This window comes from Centroberyx gerrardi, chromosome 15 (genome assembly GCF_048128805.1).
Source record: "Centroberyx gerrardi isolate f3 chromosome 15, fCenGer3.hap1.cur.20231027, whole genome shotgun sequence".
Classification (NCBI taxonomy): domain Eukaryota; kingdom Metazoa; phylum Chordata; class Actinopteri; order Beryciformes; family Berycidae; genus Centroberyx; species Centroberyx gerrardi.
Window position 1 is genome coordinate 30,861,632 of NC_136011.1, and position 24,480 is coordinate 30,886,111.

The window sequence follows — 24,480 nt, forward strand, 5'->3', positions numbered from 1 at the left end:
TCTTGTTCTACGGTGTAAACAGTGTTGCTGTTCAGTGTTTTCTGCGCTCTGTAGTTCAGAAAGTGATCAGAGGAAAATCAAACAGTAAACCGGTGAGTCTCTGTGTTCTCAGTGACGTCAGACTACTTTAGTTAGTTAGCTAACGGTGCTAGCTGGCTAGCCGAGCCGTTCGTTTAGTTAACTGTTAGCATGTGTTAGCTACTTTCTGGTAGGCTACATAACGTAAAGTAAGCTGTAGTTAGCTGTTAGCTGCACTGCTAGCTAACTGGTAGCGTTGTTTCCTCTCTTGCCTGTACAACCTTCAGTTAACTGGAGAGAGCTGGCGTTAACGTTCTGCTGAGTGTAAAGTATAAAGTATAAAGTGTAAAGTGTAATTTGAATGTGTTAAGTTAGGTGAATTGGGACATTAGCTTGTTAACCTTACAGTTCATGTTAACTAGTTAGCTGGCAGCTTCCTACTGTGAAGCTAAACTTAGTTTCGGTGAACGCAGCTCGGATCAAACATCCGTGTTTGGTGTTAAAGCGAGCCAAGTGATAACAATAATAATAAATAATAATAAACTTTCTTTGTACAGCGCCTTTCAAAACAAATATTACAAGTAACGTTACATATGAAAGGAGATAAAACATGAGTTTTGAGTATAATATTGAGTTAACTAACTGCACTCTCTTACATTCAAGATAAAACTTAGATAAGTGACGTCACTACAGTCTCTTTCTTGGTAAACATTGGATTTTATTTTACACCAATGAGAAAAGACCCATCTGTTCATGAGGTGAATAATAAGTATTGACATATTATGAGAATACATAATCTTAATTGCATTATTCCAAATATTTTCCACTGTGAAGTAAGTTAGGAACGTAATGTTTCCCACAGGTTGACAATTTAAATTCCAGTGAGATTAATTACTTGAGTTTTTCTGTTAAGTATTTCATGAGCCTGAATAACGTCTTGCTGCGTTTTATCAAGTGTTTTACCTCCTTTTCTTTGAGTGTTGATGTGTGGTGGAGACTGGAGAGGTGTGTGTGTGTGTGTGTGTGTGTGTGTGTGTGTGTGTGTGTGTGTGTGTGTGCGTTTTCACTGGTGTTTTCATAACAGTTGAGCATGCTAGTAATGTTTCTTACAACATGTGTGTAGTTTTGGTTGTTTTCCAGCCTGCTCTAGACAGCAGATGAATGTTGTAACCACAGACAGATCCGTTGAGCTGGTTGAGCCAATCAGAGGCTTTCACATTATCTGACCAATCCCGAGCCGCGCTGCTGAACCTGCAGCTTCTTTTATCAGGAGAGGATTTCTCCTCCAGTTTGTTGGCCTCGATTCAAACGCAGAGTAACTTTTTATAAGAGGAGCAATATGAAGTTGAAAACACATTTATGTTGATTTGTTATTAATATCATTATAATAAACATCCAAACTAGTAGAACATGGCTGGAGACTTTCAGCAGCCTTTATTTCAATAAAATAACTTTTACAGCTTTGTAGTTTGAGACAAAAAAGTTACAGAAGTAGAGAATTAGAAGTATTTATTATTACAGCATTTATTATTACATTAAAATATTCCCAAACAGCAGAACAACATTAAAGGGAAATGTGTTTCAGTGTCTTTCTCAAAACTGAGATCAGAGGCAGGAAGTTGACTTGGTTCCACATCAATGCTTCCTCCTTTCCTTCACTACCTCCTCCTTTCCTTCACTACCCTTTCCTTCACTACCTCCTCCTGGGTCAGCTGGCGGGTGTTGCTGTATATTTTACAACAGGAATCTTATTCCAGCAGCTGTGTGTTTAATGTGTTTAATGTGTTTAAACACAACTAGGGCTAGGCGATATGGCCTAAAAAGAAAATCTCACCCGATTTACGATTTTAACTAAAAAAGACAAAGGCATTATTCAAATAAGTTTTGTTTTTATTTTAACAGTATCTACAAAGAAGATGTTTAAAAATAGATAACAAACATTTCTTGACAGCTCTTTTGTGCAAAAAGACGTGTAGGAAACGGCTTTAGAACTGGATTGTTCCCTGAGAGCTGCTCAGTGGCTGCTCCTATAGTTAGTGTGGGTAAAAGTGCAAAGGATGAATTTCCCCATGGGATCAATTAGTGTAAACCTAACTTTAAAAATAAAAAAATGATGCCGCTGATGTTACCTGCTCTTTAGCAGCCATTTGGTGGCTGCCGCTAGCTTGTGTGTCTCACAGTGCCGCACACATCACACGCTCCTCCACTCGGCTGCTGCCTCTGTCGGAGATGCTGAATAAATTAGTCGCACTGCACCTTTAGTTGCTGCAGACTTCAGACAAACTTTACAACGGACAGCGGTTTGCTCGACGTCAGATGTTGCGAAACCGAACCACAAACGACCGAGGAGACGCTGTCTTTTGGAAACGAGCTCCTCACTTGTAGCAGCGTGCTGCCATCTTGACACGGTGTTTGTGTCGGAGGGGAAACTCGGTGGCGTCGTTATTGACTGCAGAAGCTCAGGGAAGCGGCGAGGCTGACTGACAGAGCGGCTCCGTATTTACCGGTTAAAGTGAAACTCCATTTTCATTTTTACACATCGTCCTAAACCATAAATTTCACCGTACACCAGCTGCAATTACAAGTAGACCCTCTACTTCATAGCAGCTTTGCCAGAGCAACACTTTTCCTTTCAGGAAGTATTTTCACAGGCTCCGCCCCAGACCACATACAGGCTCCGCCCCAGACCACATACAGACTCCGTCCACATACAGGCTCCGCCCCAGAACACATACACTCTCCACCCACATACAGGCTCTGCCCCAGACCACATACAGGCTCTGTCCCAGACCACATACAGACTCCGTCCACATACAGGCTCCGCCCCAGACCACATACAGACTCCGTCCACATACAGGCTCCGCCCCAGACCACATACAGACTCCGTCCACATACAGGCTCCGCCCCAGAACACATACAGACTCCGTCCACATACAGGCTCCGCCCCAGAACACATACACTCTCCACCCACATACAGGCTCTGTCCCAGACCACATACAGACTCCGCCCACATACAGGCTCCGCCCCAGAACACATACAGTCTCCACCCACATACAGGTTCTGCCCCAGACCACATACAGGCTCCGCCCCAGACCACATACTGGCTCTGCCCCAGACCACATACAGGCTGGATTATAGATTTATTCAACTTATAATAATAACTAAAAATGAAATATATTTATAATATTTAAAATCCAAACATAGTATTTATTAAATGAAAGTTCCTCTTTCTTCTGACAGGTGAAAGATGCATTACTATCGCTACGAGAGCGCTGAGGTCAGCTGCTGCTACAAATACCTGATGTTCAGCTACAACATCGTGTTCTGGGTGAGTGACGTTAAGTAACACTGACTAACATTATCTAACTAATCCTAACCCTACATGATGTTCAGCTACAACATCGTGTTCTGGGTGAGTGATGTTAAGTAACACTAACTAACATTATCTAACACTAACTAACATTATCTAACTAATCCTAACCCTACCTGATGTTCAGCTACAACATCGTGTTCTGGGTGAGTGACGTTAAGTAACACTAACTAACATTATCTAACACTAACTAACATTATCTAACTCTAATCCTAACCCTACCTGATGTTCAGCTACAACATCGTGTTCTGGGTGAGTGACGTTAAGTAACACTAACTAACATTATCTAACACTAACATTATCTAACTCGAACTAACACTAACCCTACCTAATGTTCAGCTACAACATTGTGTTCTGGGTGTGTGACGTTAAGTAACACTAACTAGGGCTGTGACATTGACCAAAAATTACAATTAGAATATTTAAATATGAAATGCATATAAAATACGATAATTATCAATATTTTATTATATATATATTTTTAATCAATAACGTTTATGTATTTCTAGTGTTACACTGGGTATGTCCACGAAAGGGCAATATAGTCAAGGTTTTGACAGAAAGACTGACAATGGCAATTCATTTAATAAGACAAAACAAACAGAAACAGTGAATTTATCTTACTGATGGCAACTTTTCTTGTCGGCCGCGGCCACACTGATCCAGAAATACTGACGGATAGATTTCTGTCCGTTGGGCTGTTTTGGAATGTCAACGTGTTTGCTGATTTAAAAAAAAAAAAGAAAAGGAAAAAAAAGTAGTAACGTCTCGTATTTGCTAAAGGGACGGTGACGAATCCGTCCGTCCAGAAAAAGTTGGTTTGAAAAAAACTGGTTTGACGGAAATTTGATCACGTGAAACTGAGAGATCAATACAGGCAATACAATTGGATAGCCAATATTGAACATTCCCTTTGATGTTCAAATATGGCAATCAATGAATGCGTTCGATAATTTATCAATTATCGACTGTCAATGTCACAGCCCTAACACAAACTAACACTAACTAACGTTAACTAACACTAACTAACCCTAACCAGTACCTAACATTAGCATCATCTTCTGGTTCAACTAGAGGAGAACGAAGCAGCTGGTCAGCTGGTGTTGTGATTGGTTGAATCCGTGGCTCATGATTGGATGTCACTGCTTTAAGCTTTAAGCTGTTTGTTGGTCAGCTTGACAGACAAACTGGTGGTGAGCTTGAAACTAGGGATGGGTCATGATTTTTGAATTTTCGAATAGTCATTAAATTATAAAAAATTGTATAGTTTATACGACTATCTTCTTGTCTTAAAAAGTATATTTTCCCTTGTTTTTACCGGCACCTCTATCGGGGCTAAACGGACTAGTGTTACAGGTCTAACCTGTCTCTTTAAGAGCATGGCATTGTGGGGGATTCTGGGAAGTGAAATGTTGTGTAGCGGTTCAAACGTGGGTTTAGAGAAATTGTGTTAAACTGTATGTGTTACGGCAATAAAACAACAGCCACAAGGAAAAGGTTTCAAGCTTTGTTACTGCATGAAGAAAAGCTGATATTCTGTCTACTATTCACTGGGCCGTCTCGACTACGGTCGGGAAGTAGCTGGCTTAGCTTGTTGGCTCTATGCTAACGTCCGCCTATATAGCTTGCTAATAGTAAATAGCTATGGCTTGATTAGCCCCGAACCGGTCCTTCTCTCGTTTTAATGGGGGTGGGGGTGGGGGGTGGGTGCAATCTTTGAAGAATGGTCGAATAGTTCCCAGTGATTATCAAATAGTATTTTTGCTTAAAATGCCCATCCCTACTTGAAACTAGCAGTAAGCTAGTTTTCACTTGATTTCCACAGAGCCAGACTACAGTATTGTTAGATTATTATCACTCTTGGTCGTTCAGTTGGTAAATGTTTATAAATTACCTATGTACTGTATATTATGTCAAAGAGATGTCTCATTTTGGTCCTGAGACAGAAAACTCTTAAAGTCTGTTTTCTGGTTTTAAAAGGAAATTAATGTCCGATGTCTCTGACAGATGTTCTCGTTTCAGGCTGGACATTTTTTTTATCATACTGCACTAGATTTTATTTTTATTTCATGTCTTTTAATTTCATTGGTTTTATGTTTGTCAATTGTGTGTTCATGGTTAAATGTTTTTGTTTTTTATGGTCCGCTCTTCCTTGTAAAAGACAAATTGGTTCTCAATGGGACTTCCTGGTTAAATAAAGGTAAAATAAATAAAAAAGCTCATAAGATATTCATTACGGATGTTGTTTTACAGGCTGCAAAGTCAGTTAGGTATGAGCTCCCAGAATGGGTGAAGTAAGAGAAAGTAGATTAACTGGCAGGAAAAATATACAAAATCAGCGCCTTACTGGCCTGTTAGACCGAGTCAGGCTGTCAGACCGAGTCAGGTCGAGTCAGCCTGTCAGGCCGTCAGACCGAGTAAGGCTGTCAGACCGAGTCAGGTCGAGTCAGGCTGTCAGACCGAGTCAGGCTGTCAGACCGAGTCAGGTCGAGTCAGGCTGTCAGGCCGTCAGACCGAGTCAGGCTGTCAGACCGAGTCAGGTCAAGTCAGCCTGTCAGGCCGTCAGACCGAGTCAGGCCGTCAGACCGAGTCAGGTCGAGTCAGCCTGTCAGGCCGTCAGACCGAGTAAGGCTGTCAGACCGAGTCAGGCTGTCAGGCCGTCAGACCGAGTCAGGCTGTCAGACCGAGTCAGGTTGAGTCAGGCTGTCAGACCGAGTCAGTTCGAGTCAGGCTGTCAGACTGAGTCAGGCCATCAGACCGAGTCAGGTCGAGTCAGGCTGTCAGACCGAGTCAGGCCGTCAGACCGAGTCAGGTCGAGTCAGGCTGTCAGACCGAGTCAGGCTGTCAGACCGAGTCAGGTCGAGTCAGGCTGTCAGGCTGTCAGACCGAGTCAGACCGAGTCAGGCTGTCAGACCGAGTCAGGTCGAGTCAGGCTGTCAGACAGAGTCAGGTCGAGTCAGGTCGAGTCAGGCTGTCAGACCGAGTCAGGTCGAGTCAGGCTGTCAGACAGAGTCAGGTCGAGTCAGGTCGAGTCAGGTCGAGTCAGGCTGTTAGACCGAGTCAGGCTGTCAGAGGTCGAGTCAGGCAGTGAAGTGATCAGATTCCTCTCTTGTTTTCACAGCCTGCTTCTAAATTCAAACCGTTTCATCCTGAATTTCCCCAAGGGGATTGATAAAGTGCTATCTTATCGTATCTTATCTTAGGGTTAGTGATCTTATCTTATCTTAAATTATCAGCATGTTTCTTCTTCTCTGAAAACCCTCGACCAACCGACCAGCTGTGTTGAAACGCCAGACGCGCGGCAGGCGGCTTCTTCTTTTTTTTTTTTGCAGCAGCAGGTGGCTTCTTGCTTCAGTTAGCTAACAGGAAGTGATGTCATCACTTCCTGTGTGGAAACAGGAAGTGTAAACTCTGAGTCGGAGCTCAAACTGTTTCTCCTGATTCAGTTCAGCTGTCATGAGGATGTCAAACTCCAACAGACTAACACAGTAGCACATTATTACACAGTGCGTTAGTTGTATTTTATAAACCAACATGTCATGTGCATGCACATTGTATATTAGGTCAGTACTAATTATTTACTAGAATGAAACTATAGAAACTATAAAGTGATATAAAACATAATTTTTCCTGCCAGTTGACAGGCTTCCATGTTCTCTGCCTCCTGAATGTTAATCCGCCCAAAGATTAACCCGACCCCCAACACTGAATATCATATATAATAATAATATAACAATCATAATATAATACAGACAGTTATGAGCAGCACTTGAAACTCAGTAGAGTTTTTAGTGACATCACAGACACTTGATAGGAAGTTGAGTATCAACATTGGACTATTCAAATAAAGTGAAAGCCCCAGTTGATCCTGTCAGAGCCCGATGAGTGAGAAAGTGAGACGGATTCGGGTTCCACATGAAGTTTAGAAGTCTGAAGTTTTCTGCTGAAGACCTTCCCACCTGATTAATAAAGTGTGATCTTATCTTCCCTTCTGTATCAGGGTTGGAAGTTTGTGGCCTGTGGCCTAAAACTGACACAGTATTGGGAGTATTTTATGTTTTTTTTTGAGGAAGTTGCAACATTTGATCTCAGCATCAGGAAGTGTCGTCTTCTGTTTACGAAACACCAACAGCAGCAGAGTGAAGTCGCCTTCTAATCAGTCTATCTTTAATCTCTTTAGTGGATGAGGGAGAAAACTCAAAACATGCTTTGGTGTTTTTTCAGAGGGAAAATTAAGAATCACAATTTCATAATTCAGAGATCAGTCAGTCGACCTTTATGAGCACATTTAGTGCAAACAATGCAATTCGCTTCACATAAAAAATAAATTGGGAGCACAGATAAAATGATACAGATAAAATATAGATAAAAAGAATAGTGCAAGCAATAAAATAAAGTGCAAGAGACATTAAGAGTAGAAGCAATGAATAAGATAAATTAAATAGGACAAAATGAAATGGATAAAAAGAAGAAATCAAGAACAGTTCCTATGACACAGCAAGGCTGAACAGGTTCAGTGTGATTTGAGTTTTTATATTTTATATCCCTTTAATGTCCATTGTGGGTTAGGGGTCACATGCATGAGCCACAGTTAAAGATATTTGGAAAACGATCTACAGTGATGTAAAACAGGAAGAAGATGGAAAACAATCACACTGAAATTTCAGCTTGCGCTGTTCTGTTTGAGCTTCAGATCCAGAACCAGAGGAACTGACAGCAGCCGGCCCGAGGAGAACTAAGGTAGAACCAGAAGAGAGGAATCAGAGGATCTGAGGGTTCTGCTCGGAACAGATTTAGTGAACAGATCCAAGTCAGTGAATGGATTTAAAAACCAATTAAAGAATCTTAAAATTGATTCTAAAATTAATTGTTAACCAGTGTCGGGACTTTAAAACAGGAATGTGTTCTCCTGGATCTAGTTAAAACTCTGGCAGCAGCATTTTGTACAACTCGTAGCTGTCTGGTTGTTGTTTTTTTTTGGGAAGTCCAGAGAGACCCGCGTGAGAAACGTTTTACACATTTTTACAAGATTTTTTTTAAGATAATTTTTTGTTCATTTTGTCTTTATTTTTGGATTTGGAGAGAGAGGGATTGAAGTCTCCTAGTGGAAGCAAACAGAGGCTAAAGAGAACTGGGCCTGACATGGAGCCTTGAGGGACACCACATGTAATATAAACTCCCTAACCCTAAAGAGAACTGGACCTGACATCAAGCCTTGAGGGACACCACATGTAATATAAACTCCCTAACCCTAAAGAGAACTGGGCCTGACATGGAGCCTTGAGGGACACCACATGTAATATAAACTCCCTAACCCTAACCCTAACCCTAAAGAGAACTGGGCCTGACATGGAGCCTTGAGGGACACCACATGTAATATAAACTCCCTAACCCTAACCCTAACCCTAAAGAGAACTGGGCCTGACATGGAGCCTTGGGGGACACCACATGTAATATAAACCCTTTGATGACAGTTCATCATCATGTGACCAGAGGAAAGAGTCAGTGGCGCTGCTGGGAAGAAGAGTTAATGTGATAAAGCTGAGCTGTAGAGTCCAGTTGTGGTTTCATTCATTCCTTCACATTGCCAGTGGAGTTTGGGAAAGAGGCGCCCAGCCTGCTGCCTTCATGGAAGCCATGTTGTTTTTGTTTGTTTGTCTCTGTCTGGAACATGGCTGTTGGTTTGGTAATGCCTTTGTTGCATTGTCTTGGCTAAATAAGACAGAAATGCAGAGGGGAAAGGGTCACAGTACTACGATGTCAACAGAAAACATGTCAGTGAGCAGAACTTACTGTCAGTACTGATCTTCATTTATTTCCCCTGAGTCAGCAGGAAGATGCTGCGTCAGAGGGAGGAGACTGTTCTGTTAACTGGTTGATTTATGGAAACAGATGAACCTGAACAAGACCTTAACCAGTAAGACCAGGTGGAACCGACTAAACTCTGGTCTGTCTCTTATTAGAACCGACTAAACTCTGGTCTGTCTTGTCTTTTGTTGCAGCTGGCTGGAGCCGCCTTCATCGCAGTCGGCTTCTGGGCATGGAGTGAGAAGGTGAATGCGTGCACACACACACACACACACACACACAGAGGAAAACCATATTCTGTGTAATTGTATTTTTTCTGCCGTTAAAAATTGTTTGGAAAAGTAATATTTTTCTGGACATACTCGCCAGAAAACAAAGATTTCATTGATCACCTTTAAGGTGAATTTTCTCTGAACCTACATGAGATCTTCAGTGAAGTTCTTCTGAGGCTGATGGAGCTTCTCCTGTTAACTTGGTGTTCTCCTCACTTCTGAAAACGCACTTGTTTTAGGCTTCCACTTCAACTGTGCTCTGTATTCTTTTTTTATTCTTATTCTAGATATTTTGTGCCATTTTGTGTTTTATTTGGTTTTCTTCTGTATTATTCATGTTCTCAAATCTACCTGCAAAAAACTCAAATGGCTGTAATGTGGTTTGTATGGTAAGTTCTCTCTGGACCTCTGAGCTCCGTATGTATTACTGACCAGGCGGGTTCTCCATGTTTCTGTAGGGAGTTCTGCTGGATCTGACCCAGGTGACCCGGCTGCACGGCTTCGACCCGGTGTGGCTGGTTCTTCTGGTGGGAGGCGTCACCTTCATCCTGGGCTTTGCTGGTTGTGTTGGAGCACTGCGAGAGAACATCTGCCTGCTGAAGTTTGTAAGAAGGGTTTTCATTTTTATCTTAAAAACAATTGCATTGAAAAAACGAAGCCGAGTTGGTCTGCCCTTAAGGGGAAATTACACTTCTCTGTCAGCTGCTCCCGGAGCAATGGCTTAGGAGCCTCCGGTGGTCCAAACATTTATGGTTCTGTGTCGGTGACTGTGCAGTACACCGCCGAGACACTAGACGGCTGTAGCGTGCTTTAACACGGAAGTAATAACAGAAGAAGCCCATGTTCTGGATACTTCTCACCATGAATTCAGTTCATCTGGTAGTCTTTATAATTTGGGGATGAAGTGTTCTACAGATCTATATATCTGCAGCTCCTCAGCTCGTCTCTCTTCTATCTGCTCCACTGTCTTCACTGTCGGCGGACAGCAACCAGATACAGGTAGGAGGAAATACGCAGTGGGCCAATCACTGTTCTTAAGGTCGTGCGTCAGACCTACTCCGTACTGACGGCGGAGCTCCGGCATGGTTCGATGTGGAAGTATAATTTCGGCTTTAGTGACGGGGTTGAAAAACGTTTTCCACCGCTCAGAGCAGAGAGCAGTGATGAATTACACCGGCTAGGTCACAACTCTGTAACATGGCAGATCAGAAATAAACTGGCAGGATAGAAGCCAGCTGCTCGCTGTTTTACACCAGTGCTTACCGTCAACAGGTGTTTCTTACCTGCCAATGATGTCTGAATTGGGCTGCAATTTACTAAATATTGTGACTAGGGCTGCAAGAAATGATTATGACAATAATCAATTATTGGATAATTATTACAATGATTAATCGGCTTTATGTGAATTACTGACTTGCAGTTGAGAAGAACTACAACAGCAGCAAGCTGGACAGAAATGAGGTCCGACTTTCCATTTTCATGGAGAAATGGCCAAACTCTTCCAAACGAGCAAAATGGGCGATGGCCACTGTCACCATTTAGTTCATTTGCAAAGACCTGAGGCCAGGCAGTGTTGTAGAAAATGAAATAATTGTCACTTGATACTCATTACATTACAATACATTATGTCATTTAGCAGATGCTTTTGTCCAAAGCGACTTACTCCATACCAAGCAGACAACATTTAAGCGGAACACGCATCCCTGCTCTGTATGAAGAGGTCAAGGAAACTTTATTTAACCAGATAATGTTGACAACAGATGGGTGGACCTCTTGCTCCACCAAAGCATACATTCCCATAACGTCACATCACACCAGACTGGATTCTTAAGGACATGGTCCTGTAAACAGAACACAGGACTTAACATTGGCACAGAGTTTAAGCGGGTCGCACACCGGACGCGTCTGGCGGACGACATACAATGTTCAAAAATTCAAAACCAATTTATCATTGTGAACAAAAGTAGCATGCTATCTAATATTTTAAAAACAATAGCCTGTCTTTATTTTGTCAGCTGACATTTGTTTTCCATCTAAAACACATTGCCTACTAAATCAAATAAATGTAGGCTATCCAGTATATCCGTTACTTTATGAATGGCCCAGATCACGCAGCTGTAAGTTTTGACATCAAGTCACGCCGACAGGAAACAAAACGAAAGATGGATGATGAACAGTTATCAATGAAGTAGGTAAATACCTGAAATTATCACAGATTCTTCAGGGATAACCAATGAAAGTCGGCAGACTTGCGGGAGTAACGGGATGTACCAGTAAATTGTAACATTATAACGTTAATCTATTATACATATTAACGTCTACTGGCACTCTCTGTGTGACGCTTCCTATGTGGTTTACCTGCGCCTTGTCCTATCTGCGACGCGACGCTTCTCCTTTGTGCAATCACCTTAACTCTTATTGTGGTCTTTATTTACAAAATTCATATAAGAAATATTTACCATTTTATTACTTTTGGGCGCAGCTGCAACCCTAAGGCAAACGTTGCACAGAATCTGTACTTGTTATTCATCGTCATTCATATTCATCGTACCTGCAAATGACAGATGATGACTTCCAGACAGATGATTTTCCTCTCTAATGTTGGGACAGTCCGTTCTTTTCCACTTTTGTTTGTTGCCAAGTTTTTAACAATGGAATGTAACTAACATTTACACAATTAAGCATGGAAACATACAGTGCATTTGGAAAGTTTTCATACCCCTTCACCCTGTCCACATTTTGTTGTTACAGCCTTATTCTAAAATTGAATAAATTCATTTTTTTCAATCTACACACAATACCCCACAATGACAAAGCAAAAACAGGTTTTTAGATTTTTTTGCAAATTTATTAAAAATAAAAAACTGATATCACATTTACATAAGTATGCAGACCCTTTGCTATGACACTCGCAATTGAGCTCAGGTGCATCCTCAGGTGCATTTCTATTGATCATCCTTGAGAAATTCAAAAATAACCCTAACCCTAACCACTAACCCTAACCCATTGATTGGACATGATTTGGAAAGGCACACACCTGTCTATATAAGGTCCCACAGGGTTAGGGTTTGGGCTAACCCTAACCCTAACCCAAACCCTGTCAGAGCAAAAACCAAGCCATGAGGTCAAAAGAATTGTCCGTAGATCTGCGACACAGGATTGTGTCAAGGCACAGATCTGGGGAAGGGTATAAAAAAAATTCTGCAGCATTGAAGGTCCCCAAGAACACAGCGGCCTCCATCATTCTTAAATGGAAGAAGTTTGGAACCACCAACACTCTTCCTAGGGCCTTGGTCAGGTCAGACCCTGATGGTCACTCTGACAGAGATCCAGAGTTCCTTTGTGGAGATGGGAGAACCTTCCAGAAGGATTACCATCTGTGCAGCACTCCACCAATCAGGCCTTTATGGTAGAGTGGCCAGACAGAAGCCACTCCTCAGTCAAACGCACATGACGGCACTCTTGGAGTTTGCCAAAAGGCATCTAAAGGACTCTCAGTCCATGAGAAACAAGATTCTCTGGTCTGATGAAACCAAGATTGAACTCTTTGGCCTGAATGGCAAGCGGCATGTATGGAGGAAACAGGCACCGCTCATCACCTTGCCAACACCATCCCTACAGTGAAGCATGGTGGTGGCAGCATCATGCTGTGGGGATGTTTTTCTGCGGCAGGGACTGGGGGACTAGTCAGGATCGATGGAAAGATGGACGCAGCAAAGTACAGAGAAATTCTTGATGAAAATCTGCTCCAGAGTGCTCAGGACCTCAGACTGGGATGAAGGTTCACCTTCCAGCAGGACAACGACCCTAAGCACACTGCCAAGAAAACACAGGAGTGGCTTCGGGACAAGTCTGTGAATGTGCTTGAGTGGCCCAGCCAGAGCCCAGACTTGAACCCGATCGAACATCTCTGGAGAGACCTGAAAATGGCTGTGCACCGACGCTCTCCATCCAACCTAACAGAGCTTGAGAAGAATGGGAGAAACTCCCCAAATACAGGTGTGCCAAGCTTGTAGCATCATTCCCAAGACTTGAGGCAGTCATCGCTGCCAAATGTGCTTCAAAAAAGTACTGAGTAAAGGGTCTGAATACTTATGTAAATGTGATATTTCATTTTTTTTATTTTTATTAAATTTGCAGAAAATTCTAAAAACCTGTTTTTGCTTTGTCATTGTGGGGTATTGTGTGTAGATTGACGAGGAAAAAAATGAATTTAATCCATTTTTGAATAAGGCTGTAACGTAGAAAAAGAGAAAGAAAACTTTCCGAATGCACTGTAACATCATGATATACGAGTATCTACAATTTATTGTGCAGCCCTATGTATGAAGTACGGCTCAGCTTATAACACAGTATTTTGTGTTTCATTAATGAAATGTCAATATACTCATTCACTGAACCCCGCCCCCAAACAGCTCTACAGTTAACTGTCTTGTCTTCTGTCCTGTCCTGCTCAGTTTTCTGGAGTGATCGGCTTCATCTTCTTCTTGGAGCTGACAGCAGCAGTTCTAGCTGTGGTCTTCCAGAGCCAAGTCAGAGAATGGATCAACGACTTCTTCTTGGCCAACATCAAAGCCTACAGAGATGACATCGACCTGCAGAACCTCATCGACTCTCTGCAGAGGCTGGTAACGTGTGTGTGTGTGTGTGTGTGTGTGTATATATACGTATATATATGTGTGTATATATATATATATATATATAATATTTCTGCTATCCCTCTGCAAACTCTTCCCCTGCTAACCCTAACCCTTCTTGACTATGCGGTAGAACATTGTGGTTTGGAGCTGGGGTTTGAGTTAAAGATTGTGTTAGCTTTAGTTAAGCCCTCACCCAGAGTATCCTCTTGTCTATCTGTAGAACCAGCTTTAGTTAAACCCTCACCCAGAGTATCCTTTTGTCTATCTGTAGAACCATTGCTGTGGAGCCCAGGAACCTGACGACTGGGACCTAAATATCTATTTCAGCTGTAATGGAACCCATCGCAGCAGAGAGAAGTGTGGAGTCCCATTCTCCTGCTGCATCAGTGATCCTGCTGTAAGTTCAGCTCCTTCACTTGAGTTTTAATTCTCTCAGTTGTACTGTGTTCCCACCTCCTCTCAACATGTTGATTCATCTTTGATTCTCTCAAGTGATATTTCTGTTGTAGTAGTTTTTTGAAGTCATCACAGACTGATGCTCACTCACTGTTGCTCCTTTAAAGTAAGAATCCATGACATTATCATATAAATAAATCTAAGTTTTATATTATAATAGTGACACAACCAACACCCAGTTCATGAAAGCCTTTACAGTTGCTGTTCTAAGCATTAGAATCTGGGTTAGACTGGGCTAGTATGGGTTATGCTGCGTTCCATTGAACTCGGAAATCAGAGAAAAACGACTTCCGACACGGAAAAATGCAACAGAACAGTCGTTCCAGTCGGAGTTCCCAGTCAGAAATTCGGGTAAGATTCATTCCGCCCGAGGTCGCCAACATAAGCACAGCTGACGTCACAACAGTATGACATCACAACAGTATGACGTCACAACAGTATGACGCCACATCAGTATGACGTCACAGCAGTATGGCGTCACACGGTGAAATGTAAACTGAATTCCCTTTGCATCAATTTGTACTTAATAAAACCTGATTTTACTTGATATGTAGTTCTTGTGTTATGATGTTGTTGGAACAAGTTTGTAGTTTCCATTTGTAACGTAACTCAGTTGACTTGTGCTTCGTTACGAGATAGAAGTCTTTGCTGTATGAACTAGCCTGCTAACGTTACTAGAGCGTTGTCAGATAGCTAACGTTAGCGGGCAGCGTGTTGCGTCCATGTTTTCCCCAGCAGACGCACTGGAACACAGTCAGTAATACCAACTAGAAACTATCGACTTCTGACTTCCAATGGAATGCAGCATTAGCCTGGGTTAGCATGGGCTATCATGGGTTAGCCTGGGCTAGCATGGGCTAGCATCTAAAGGTGACTGGGCTTCTGCCATCAAGATCCAAATGCTTTAATTCAAATATTGTCTTTTCTGTGCTTCCACAGGATTCAGTGGTGAACACACAGTGTGGCTACGATGTCAGAGACAAAATGAAGGTGAGTTTTGCTCTTTAAATTCAACTTTAACCCTTTATACTCTGCAATAGAAATGGTCCGCCAGAGCCTAGATTGGTATTTTTGCTTACTCCGCTCTCAGCTCTGTTTCTTCAGACATCAGTCATCCTCTTCGCCAGGGTGGGAGGGTCGGCGACGCAGCTGAGAGCGGAGCTCGCCGACAATCAGGCTTCCTCCTTGGTCAAAAATTCGGCACATGCGTCCCCTAAACACCCGGCTTGGAAGAGCCGTTTCGGGAATCTCGAGCGTTGCATATTGACGTCATCAAATCGCGACACGGGCATGGTACAACATGGCGACGTTATTATGACATATACGGTAATGGATGCAATATTAGATCTCTAGAACATACCTTATCCACAACTCAATAGATTTTACCTCGTAACTTGAAGTACAACTTTACCCAGTTCGTTTAGACAGTGAAAAAACACGTGTGTTTGGGCTTGCAGTGAAGACAGAAGCCTTAGCTTTCAGATGCAAAAAGAATTATGATGCTAGCTATTATGGTTTCGATTTTAGAGCCAGCTCCGAGTTTAAAGGGTTAACAGCCAGCCAACCAAGGTCCATGGAATTTAGGAAAACAAGACTTGCAGTGAGTGTAACTGTAGAATAAGCTTCAATTCTAACCAAAATTACAAGTAACCAAAATGAGGAGGTCAAAGGTCAGGCCCTTGGAGCCCTTATCATACACTGAGCATGTAAAAGAGAAGTGATTAGAAGGCATTTTACGAGTGTTGACATCATGTAGAAACTTAGGAAGTAGGGATAAGAATGGTCAGTGAACTCCTATAGAATATTGATTTATGATTATTATAGCCTTGAATAATTGCACATAAATATTTTTTGAAATAATAAAACAGAGCAATTGGGATCAAAAGATCATGTATAATAAATGTTAAAGCTTCTGGAAACCCAAATCCACAATAACCTTCTAACTATGTAATTTAGGGTCTTATGTGCATAATAGTAAGCATCTAAAAAGTATTAGAAATTAGTATCAGTGAAATACTGTAATTTATAGATTTATTATGCTCTATCTTTTATTCTTATGCTTAAATGAACCCAGTGGCACTCATAATCTGGTTTATTTCAAGAAAAACATTTTGGCTAGTGGAAATTCCGATTGGCTGGTAACTTTAAAATCTAGTAGCCATATTGGCTGGTGATCAAAAAAGTTAATTTCAAGCCCTGTATACATCCACTGTAAAGAGTGTAATTGAACTTCACTTGATTACATTTTGAATCCTTCCTATGTCCCTTTGATAAATTTCCCATTTCTGTCCATTCTCTGTCTCTTGTCACCCAAACTCTCCTCTTGTGTTAAAGAAGATTTAAGATTTAAGTTCTTTCGCCTAGTTTGTTTTAAAGCCATTATTTATTTTGCCCCTTATTTCAGTTTGTTTGGCATTATGTTTCTAGAAAAAGAATTGTAAAACTGAAAAATTAAGTTATACGGTTTCAATTATTTATTCAGAACCTCATACCATAAATAGTCTGATAATCCTGTCTTCTACATGAGAACAGGCACAATTCTGCAAAATGATCCACAAAGCCAGCTGATGTTAGTTTACCTGGAGGAAAACCATTTTTGACTAATGAAACTAAATGACTGCTCCCACGTGGCTTTGGTTGATAAAATGTGGTTTTCTTGAAATTTTTCCTTGTGAAATGTAAGAGATTCAATGTTTTGTAATCAGAATCATTGGAGTGTTGACAACTCGTCTCCTGATTCAGACCAAAGCAGACGAACTGGAGGTTTGAAACTCCGTGGCTCAGTGAAACTTCTCTCCCACAGTTTAAAGATCAGCTGGAATAGCAAAAATTTTTCAGACCACTGATGTAAAAAATTGGCAAAGATGGCAACGTTTTGCTGAGTTAAAGAATCTGTATGAACCCATGTAGTGCTGATACACTGAAGCTTGTCCCAGTCAGTGGGTCCCGTCTCTAACAACACCTTGATGTGTGTTTCAGAGTCAGTGGGATAATTTTATCTACACCAAAGGCTGCATCCCTGCCTTGGAGGACTGGCTGCCTGGAAACCTGTACACAGTGGCCATCGTCTTCATTGTCATCTCTCTACTACAGGTAACGGCTTGGCTCTGCTGTGGAAGGGCCATATTCTCACTGTGTGTGTGTGTGTGTGTGTGTGTGCGCGCGCGCCTTCATATCCAAGCACACATAGGGTCCCACAGAACATAATCTTAACGGTGACAGCAGCGGCTCTATGGATCTTCATGTCGGTCGCTCTGTTCACCACTTCCGGTCAGTCGGTGAAAATGTGCAGCAGGGAGTCAGACTGCAGACTCTCCATCAAGAGACCAGAGTTCGAGTCCCAGCAGGGAGTCAGACTGCAGACTCTCCATCAAGAGACCAGAGTTTGAGTCCCAGCAGGGAGTCAGACTGCAGACTCTAGATGCTGCTCTAGAATCACCTGTCTTGCTCCCACTGCTTGTTTGCCTGCTGGACGCCGATTTGTCTGACAATCAAAACATCCAATTGAAATGTTTACGTATTAAGATAAGATAAGGAGTAGTATTCAAGTCAAGTCAAGTTTGTTTATTTACAGCGTAACCTACCCGGCACCCCCAGCCTTAGACCCTAATGCACACAAGGAAAAACTCCCAAGAAAAACCTTAGTAGGAAAAACTTGGAAGAAACCTTGGGTGGGCTGAGGCAGAGAGGGATCCCCCCCGACCCGGGACGGCTTAGTGTGCAATAGGTGCCGGGCAAAACATTTGGCCTCATGCGAGAACATTTTCGTATCTTCAGAAAACAGTCGTAAATGACCTGCGTAAACATGATGAATGGCACCTGTTCTAAATGAATGCGCGTTCACGGGAATTGTGAATTTGCATAATTGATGCCCCAATAATGCCATGTAAGGTTAGGCGTCCGGCCCATATGTCGGGAAGCTTCATTCATAAAAATGAATGGAAGACTAAGGAGAAGTCTACCAGCTCTGAGACTGAAGTCCTACTATCAGAAATAAGTCAACCAAAGCATATAATATATAATATAATTCAACAGTGGAATCAAAGGCCCTGCTAAATAACTTGTGCTGTTAATGCAGTGTGGTCTGTTGTGCGTTCCCTTATGGAAAACAACTATAGTATTCCTATACATTTTAGATGAATACCAAATAAATATCACAACAAATCTATAATTCCCTATAGGAATACTATATTGATACAACAGAAGACAAAAACACCATGATAAGGTCATTATAAACTCACTATTGAGTACCACAGACACTCTTAAGTCCCTATCGGAGTATTATAGGAATATTATAGGACTATAGTGATTTGTCATTAGGGCACCGTCACAGAAATAAAAAAAGAAATGGGTTGACATGAAATTAGATGCAAAAAGCAAGGCGATCCATGACTGCAACAGGAGGGCCAGGAGGAATTCTCCGTTACAGACAGATGAAAGAATAGGCCGATACCTGCCATAACTGCCGATATGGCTGTCAGATGTTCAGTGATGTCGCCCTGGACAGCGACTTGCACCTCAACCTGGTGAGACCTAAAACCATTTCTCTTTTTAAAATTTAGATTCACTTGCACCACATTAATGTTATCAACTGGAATAAAATAGCCTAGAAATCAGATTTATCTCCCTCTATAATGTATTTTCCCCAATACAATCTAACCTTGCCTTTGTCTCATCTGAGTGTTTCAAATAACCTGCCAATTATTGTTTGTTGTTTGTTTTTTGTTTTGTCTTTGTATTGAGCGCATTTATAGGCTACTATGTAACCCGCATGGATATTTATGAGATTTTATGCAGCTCTGGTAAAATAAATTACGCACTACCTTCTTTTGAAAAAGCCATCAGTGCACCCTTGCTATTTTTCCTGTGACTGTAACCACTGTACTGGTTAATCTCAACATGATTATACATTATTTTACAGTGTCATTTATATATTCAAACTCAAAATTTCTTCAAAGTGACAGAGATACAATCCATTAGTTAACAACAAAGTTTTTTTTTGCTTTGGAGAACGTCAGGTTGATTGTGCGTGACTCGTACGACAGGTCAGGACTCGTAAATATTGTTCGTACCTAAGAGAAAATTCTAAATACAAGAAAATTGGTAAATGCGGCAAGTTCTCTTAAATCGCTCGTACGAGTGATTTAAGAACGAATCTGTTCGTCTGAGTGGTTCTTGCATGAGGCTCATTGACAGAATCATGGCCAACAACAATGACAGGAGAAAACAGAGAGAGACAAAAAGAAAGAGGCAGCATGCGGCGATGAGAGGGGGCTGAGGTCAGCGCTAAAAATTCAGAGAAACAAGGGCAGCAGTTTGTGTTCTTGTGCATTATTGGCTGAAATGTACATCAGATGCATATCTGGTGTTTCAGTGGTTTAAAAGATGTAAGCAGCCAGCAGCCTACAGATGGCTCCATACTTCATGATATGATATTGATATAATGATGTAGTGTTGATGAGCCGCGTTCACAGTTACCCAGTCTGCTTTTGATAAACGACTTGGGGATTCTTTTTTCTGAAAGTCACTTGAAATTACTGGAAGTTGGGAGTTGCATTTTTTTGGGCTTGTTGTCAACATGTCCTTCCTTTTTTAATCGTTTGGCCACTTAATGCACAGAAACAAAACAGCGAGACGATCTCAGATGAAATCCAAGCTGTCAGTCATCCCCAGCTGCTGTGCTCAGACTGCTGAGTGGCTTCTCACTGCTGCAGGGATCAGGATTAATAAGCAGCCCCAGACTTCACTATCACAAAGAAAAACAGATTTCATAGTAGATTCAAATATTAGCCATTCTGTTGGGTATTACCCCACATGGGTATTTTTACAGTGTATGGCAGGAGTTTCCAACCGTATGCCATGGAGGGCCGAGAGTCTGCAGGTTTTCATTCCTGTTGGATCAGTGAAATCAGCTGCTGTTGTGTTTGGGATGAAAACCTGCAGACTCTCAGGTGAATTCTGCTGGTCTATGATACACATGAGCTGTAACTGTTACCCACTAAACCAAAACCAAACCAAACCCACTAAACCAAAACCAAACCAAACCCACTGAGTTCTCCTCTGCTGAATCCAAATGTCCAGACTCATGGACTGAGTTTTTTTACTCATGCTGGCATTGACTGAAGCATTCAGTGTGGTCCTGAGGTGTGAGAAGGCATAAAAGGGGTGAATGGGACGGGCCTTCTCCCCTCACTCGTTGCCGTGGATACCACCGACATGAAATCTGAAGCGACCCCAAAAGTCTGCGAGAGCACTTGCAGACTTGATGAGTTTTGACAACAGATCCTTAAACCCTCCTGGACTTCCTGTAAACTCCGCAGGACGTTTGGATTCAGCTCTCCTTTTGGCTCTTGCCGGTGACGACCCCTCCCTCCCTGATGCGTATCTTCATATTTCTTAACGCACCATGTGTAGTGGTGCAGCAAACAATTTGACTTGGCCATACTGCACAGGTGGCTATTGAAACCAATGTGATGAGTTTAAAACTAGCTTTAAGCTAGTTTTCAGTTGTTTAACTATTTTTAGCTCCACAACAGCAGGCGCTGTATTTATGGTGTCAGTCAGTCTGTCAGTCGCTCTGTCAGTCGCTCTGTTCGCCACTCTCTGGGTCATGTGACCTGCAGGGAGTCAGACTGCAGACTCTATAAATAATAAATAAACAAACTTGACCTTGAACTTGAACTCTCAAGCCAAAATTCAACGTCGCAGCTGTTAGACTCTTAGTCTTATTTTTTTTTAACAATTTCTACTTCTTCTTGCTGGCCCACAGTAAAAAAAAAAAATCTACAGATTCAAGATCAAAACAAAGATTTTTCTTAAGCACACTAACTTCCCGTTATCAGCCGGCGGCAGCATTGATCCGTCTGTCTGTCCTGTTCCTTCATTTCAGTTCATTTCCACCGACAGCTGTCTGTTGTCAGACAGACTGATGACGTCCGTCTGTCAGATTTCCGTCCATTTTGACAGACAGAAAATTCAACCAGAACTTTTTTTTTTTGGACGGACGGATTCGTCACCATCCGTTCAGCCAATCAGTGGTGTTCCTATGTTTTGTTTTGGGAAAAATGGTGGCAAACACTGAGACAAAGCAGTGTTCACCATCCACCATACAAAAACAAAGATAAACAGAGAAGCCTGGTGTAACGTTGGGAAGACTGGAGGTTTTCCAGGTCTGTAGACCCCCCCCAGTTACTGATCCACATACTTGAAAAAACATTTGAGGATTTTATGTTTTCTCTCTCTCTCTCTCTGTCTCTCTGTCTCTCTCTCTCTCTCTCTCTCTCTCTCTCTCTCTCTCTCTCTCTCTCTCTCTCTCTCTTCCATCCGTCCCTGACCTCTGTTGTTCTTCCCTCTTCTCTGTTTAGATGGTTGGGATCTACCTGGCCAGGACGTTAATTGGAGACATTGAGAAGGTCAAGTTGAATTACTACTGAACAGGACATCTGGCCCCTAAGAACCCGAACCCTAAGAACCCGAACCTTAAGGAGCTGGAGGACCTTCATCCATCTTTCTCTCCATAGACACTTTACTGCTTCATCCTGCTGTCTTCCTTCTTCTTCCTCCACTGTGAAAAAGGAAAAGGAGAAAAAGAGTCACAGGTGGACCATCATTATCTTCATTATCATCATCATCTTCATCCTCCTCTGTTAGACTGTGGACTTGCCGTCACTAACAGTCAGATGTGCCTTGTGGCTGAGATCTTCAGGAGCTTCTCTGTAGAAACTGCAGTATTTCTGTTGCCTTTCTTCTCAGATTTTCTCTATATAAAATCCTTTGATGTTAAATGCGGCCCAAATTATACTCTTCATCTAATTTTATGGTAAATGGGAGAATGCAATGGGAAGCAAGAATCAAATGTTAACAAGGAGCCTGTCCTGCGCTTTCTGAATTTATTCAGCCACTAGAAAAACAAGTCAGACTTGTGTACCAGTTAGCTTTAGTTCTTGGTGAACCTCAGTGAAAAAAGAGTTTAGTCTTCATCATATTTCCTTTACAGGCGTTCACCAGAAGTTTGCTGAAAAAAACAAACATGTCTGATAGATTTCATTAAGTCTTATGGAGGTTAGAAGAAGTTAAAGGATAAGGCCGGTGTTTTTTAATGCATTGTTTACCGTCAACAAATCCTATGAAAATAACAAAATCAACAATGCGTTTGCTCTCCTCCCGTTACTTTCTGACTTCCCACGTTCCGTTTTTAGCCGTCAACCTGGAAGTCATTGGCTCCAATTGTAAGCTAAAAACCTTTAAATACAGCTCACAAAGACATAGTTTACATTTTAAAAATCTCTAACTGTTACCATGAAAAGTCAGACTGTTGTAGTTATTACCAAATCAAATTCAAATGGGAACGAATTCTTCATTACACCGGGGACTATTTTCTGTGCTACGGAACTACTTTCCTGAGATGTAAACGTGTTTACAGACGGCTTATTAAGATGTTTGAGGAAAAACTCGTCCGGCCCGGTGCATCGTGATGATGAAATATGCTGCAGAGCAGCAGCATGGCTCTGTGATGTTTTTTTAATACAGTGGAGTTCTATGGCTGCTGGGACATGGCTGCATTGGGCACCGGCTACATGGACGAGACTTGTCAGCAAAACAAAGTCATTGCTGATTTTGTTATTTTCATAGAATTTGTTGACGGTAAGCAATGCATTAAAAAACACCAGCCTTATCCTTTAACATGTTTATTATTGTGTGAAGCAGTTTCGCCACCAGCATGATGTTCAGGAGCCTAATTATTCATTCCAGACCGAACCGGCTTCTCACTCCAGTGGTTTAGTTTTCAAGTAAGCCTTTATTTCTCCTGCTTCATTCATGATACATTCACAGTCTCTACTGGTTTCTACTGGGAGCTTACAGTACAACACAGTCTTCTACTGGGAGCTGACCGGTACAACACAGTCTCTATTGGTTTCTACTGGGAGCTGACAGTACAACATAGTCTTCTACTGGTTTGTACTGGGAGCTGACCGGTACAACACAGTCTTCTACTGGTTTTTACTGGGCAGCTCCACTGCAGCAGTTGGTGGATTTAGTGCCTTGCTCACAGGCTGTTTGCTGGACAGTGAAACCTCGTCTCTCTTTAACACCACAGGGGAAACACAGACTTCTAAAACAGAAAGGTAACAAGGTCCAAGGAAAAGGAAGAACCTGTTTCAATACTGAAATTGAATGATTTTCCTCTTCAGTGTTGGTCTTGTCACAAAAAAGGAGATTTTATGGTTTCCTGAGGCTAGACTTGATGTTTTACAACAGTAGGAGTTTGTGAGACTGGCCTAGTAGAAAATGCTTTGGTAATCCACTTTTACCAAGAGAATAAAAGCCACATTTTTCTTCCACCTATAAAAGACAGTGCTTCTCTTTTTGAACGTAGGTCCGATAATGTGCTTTATTTTATTTTGTTCTAATTCTGTTTTTGTTGAAGGTTCAAGTCATATATATATATGTGTGTATATATATATATATATATATATATATATATATATATACAGTACATTCTCCAGCCTAGTTGTGATTGTTCTCACAGAACAGTTTTCTCTCAACAATAAGCAACAACAACAGTAACCACATTTGATTGCTTCATAAACAAAGGTGACTCGACTAACAAACATATCAGGTACATAGAGGCACGGAGATAAATTTAGACAGACAAGCTTGTAAGAGATAGTGATGGGTCCATGTCATTTCAGGTTTTCCTGGTTTATCAGGAACAGATCTGAGGATCCACCACATTCAGAAATCATTTCCATATTTTCAGAAACCTTCGAGACGATGTTGAAGTTTCTCTAGTAGCTTGATCTGTAACACTGTTCTGTAGCAGTCTTCAGCTAAGCGCGCATTTCTGGATATCCAATGCTTGAGAATCAACTTTCCTCGCTACATATAATAGTATTTTGACTAGTTTAACATTGTG

The 24,480-nt window shown here is 41.7% G+C and overlaps 1 protein-coding gene across 1 annotated transcript; it reads left to right on the top strand.

Annotated features, from left to right (window-relative positions):
- tspan14 (tetraspanin 14) lies at positions 1–24,480 on the top strand. Its single transcript, XM_071894278.2, has 10 exons — positions 1–92; positions 3,259–3,346; positions 9,391–9,441; positions 9,927–10,073; positions 13,926–14,096; positions 14,380–14,505; positions 15,504–15,554; positions 17,544–17,657; positions 21,929–24,016; positions 24,059–24,480. The coding sequence occupies exons 2-9, from the start codon at positions 3,266–3,268 to the stop codon at positions 21,995–21,997; spliced, it is 810 nt and encodes a 269-aa protein (XP_071750379.1). The 5' UTR covers positions 1–92; positions 3,259–3,265; the 3' UTR covers positions 21,998–24,016; positions 24,059–24,480.